General features: G+C 49.5%; 1 protein-coding gene across 2 annotated transcripts in view; it reads left to right on the plus strand.

Annotated features, from left to right (window-relative positions):
- LOC113802312 (guanine nucleotide-binding protein G(q) subunit alpha-like) overlaps positions 1–1,730 on the plus strand; it is a 22,722-nt gene extending 20,992 nt beyond the window's left edge. For both annotated transcript variants that reach the window (XM_070143202.1, XM_070143203.1), the window contains one exon: positions 896–1,730. In XM_070143202.1, the coding sequence (XP_069999303.1) occupies positions 896–1,086 (191 nt within the window). In that variant the 3' untranslated portion in view covers positions 1,087–1,730. The remainder of the gene's footprint in view (positions 1–895) is intronic.
- The last annotated feature ends 220 nt before the right edge of the window (positions 1,731–1,950 follow it).

Consider the following 1,950-nt stretch of genomic DNA (forward strand, 5'->3'; position numbering starts at 1 on the left):
CCCCCTTCCCTCCCCCCCCCTTCCCTCCCTCCCCCTGCCCCCTCACCCTCACCTCCCTCCCCTTCCCCCTCCCTGCCCCCTCCCCTCCCTCCCCTTCCCTCCCTGGCCCCTCACCCTCACCTCCCTCCCCTTCCCTCCCTGCCCCCTCACCCTCACCTCCCTCCCCTTCCCCCTCCCTGCCCCCTCACCCTCACCTCCCTTCCCTTCCCTCCCTGCCCCCTCACCCTCACCTCCCTCCCCGTTCCCTCCCTGCCCCCTCCCCCTCACCTCCCTCCCCCTCCCCTCCCCCTTCCCTCCCCGCCCCCTCACCCTCCCCTCCCTCCCCTTCCCTCCCTGGCCCCTCACCCTCACCTCCCTTCCCTTCCCTTCCTGCCCCCTCACCCTCACCTCCCTCCCCGTTCCCTCCCTCCCCCTCCCCCTCACCCTCACCTCCCTGCCCCCTCACCTCCCTCCCCCTCCCCCTCCCCGTTCCCTCCCTGCCCCCTCACCTCCCTCCCCCTCCCCCTTCCCTCCTTGCCCCCTCCCCCTCCTCCTCCCCGTTCCCTCCCTGCCCCCTCACCCTCACCTCCCTCCCCGTTCCCTCCCTGCCCCTTCACCCTCACCTCCCTCCCTGCCCCCTCCCCTTCCCTCCCTGCCCCCTCCCCCTTCCCTCCCTGCCCCCTCACCCTCCCCGTTCCCTCCCTGCCCCCTCACCCTCACCTCCCTGCCCCCTCACCCTCACCTCCCGCTCTCACCCTCACCTCCCTCCCCCTCCCCTCCCCCTTCCCTCCCCGCCCCCTCACCCTCACCTCCCTCCCCCTTCCCTCCCTGCCCCCTCACCCTCACCCCCCGCCCCCTCCCCCTCCCCCATCCCTCCCTGCCCCCTCACCCTCACCTCCCGCCGTCTCCCGCGCAGGCCCGGACTACGACGAAAGAGCGGGTCGGGAATACATCACGAACCGCTACGAGCAGATCACGAGAGACCACAGGAGGAACATCATGGTGCGCTACACGGAAGCCACGGACACGGGGGACTTCCAGGACGTCTTCAGTTTCGTCAGCGACTTCGTTTCGCGGTTCCTGCTGAGGCGCGGCGCGCTCTTCTGAGGCCGCCGCGAGGGATACGGGCCTAGCGCTCTTTTCATGTTTCAAAGTGTTGTTGTTGTTGTAGCTGTTATAGTAATGATAGTGATATTAATGTGATTATTATTATTATCATCATAATTATTATTATTATTATTATTATAATTATTATTATTATCATTATTATTATTATAATTATTATCATTATTATAGTAATTAGTATAATAATAATTATAATAATAATAATAATAATAATTATTATTATTATCATTATCATTATTATTATCAATATTATTATTATTATTATTATTATTATTATTATTATTATCATTACTATTATCAATATTGTTATTATCATTATTATTATTATTATTATTATTATTATTAATATTATTATTATTACCACCATTATTATCATCATCTTCAGTATTATTATTACTATTATATTATTGTTGAAGGTTTTAACGTTATTTTTGTTACCACGCTTTTTATTATTATATTTATGATCATTATTCTATATTATTATCACTACTGTTACTACGACTGCTCTAATTCTAATTCAATTAAAGTGGCATCTCATTCCCTCTTGTGATTAATGTATTTTCGTACGTGAATTAAGTGTACTTCATTCATTTTATACATATGTGTAATAAAGTTTTTTTTTACAATAATTTGTTTTGGAAAATTATATCCATCGCATGAAGATGAATTGTAATCTGAGTTTGAACACTTGCAAGCAAACGGATGATTTAGATATCATTGTATAGAATATGGAATGTAAAAATATGATATAAAGGAAATTTAAAATTATTTTTCTTGGTATAAATTTTGGCGATTTTTATTCGAGAATAGAGGCATCAGTCCAAAATCTAAATGCATTGATATGGC

The sequence above is a fragment of the Penaeus vannamei genome, chromosome 30, assembly GCF_042767895.1.
Source record: "Penaeus vannamei isolate JL-2024 chromosome 30, ASM4276789v1, whole genome shotgun sequence".
Classification (NCBI taxonomy): domain Eukaryota; kingdom Metazoa; phylum Arthropoda; class Malacostraca; order Decapoda; family Penaeidae; genus Penaeus; species Penaeus vannamei.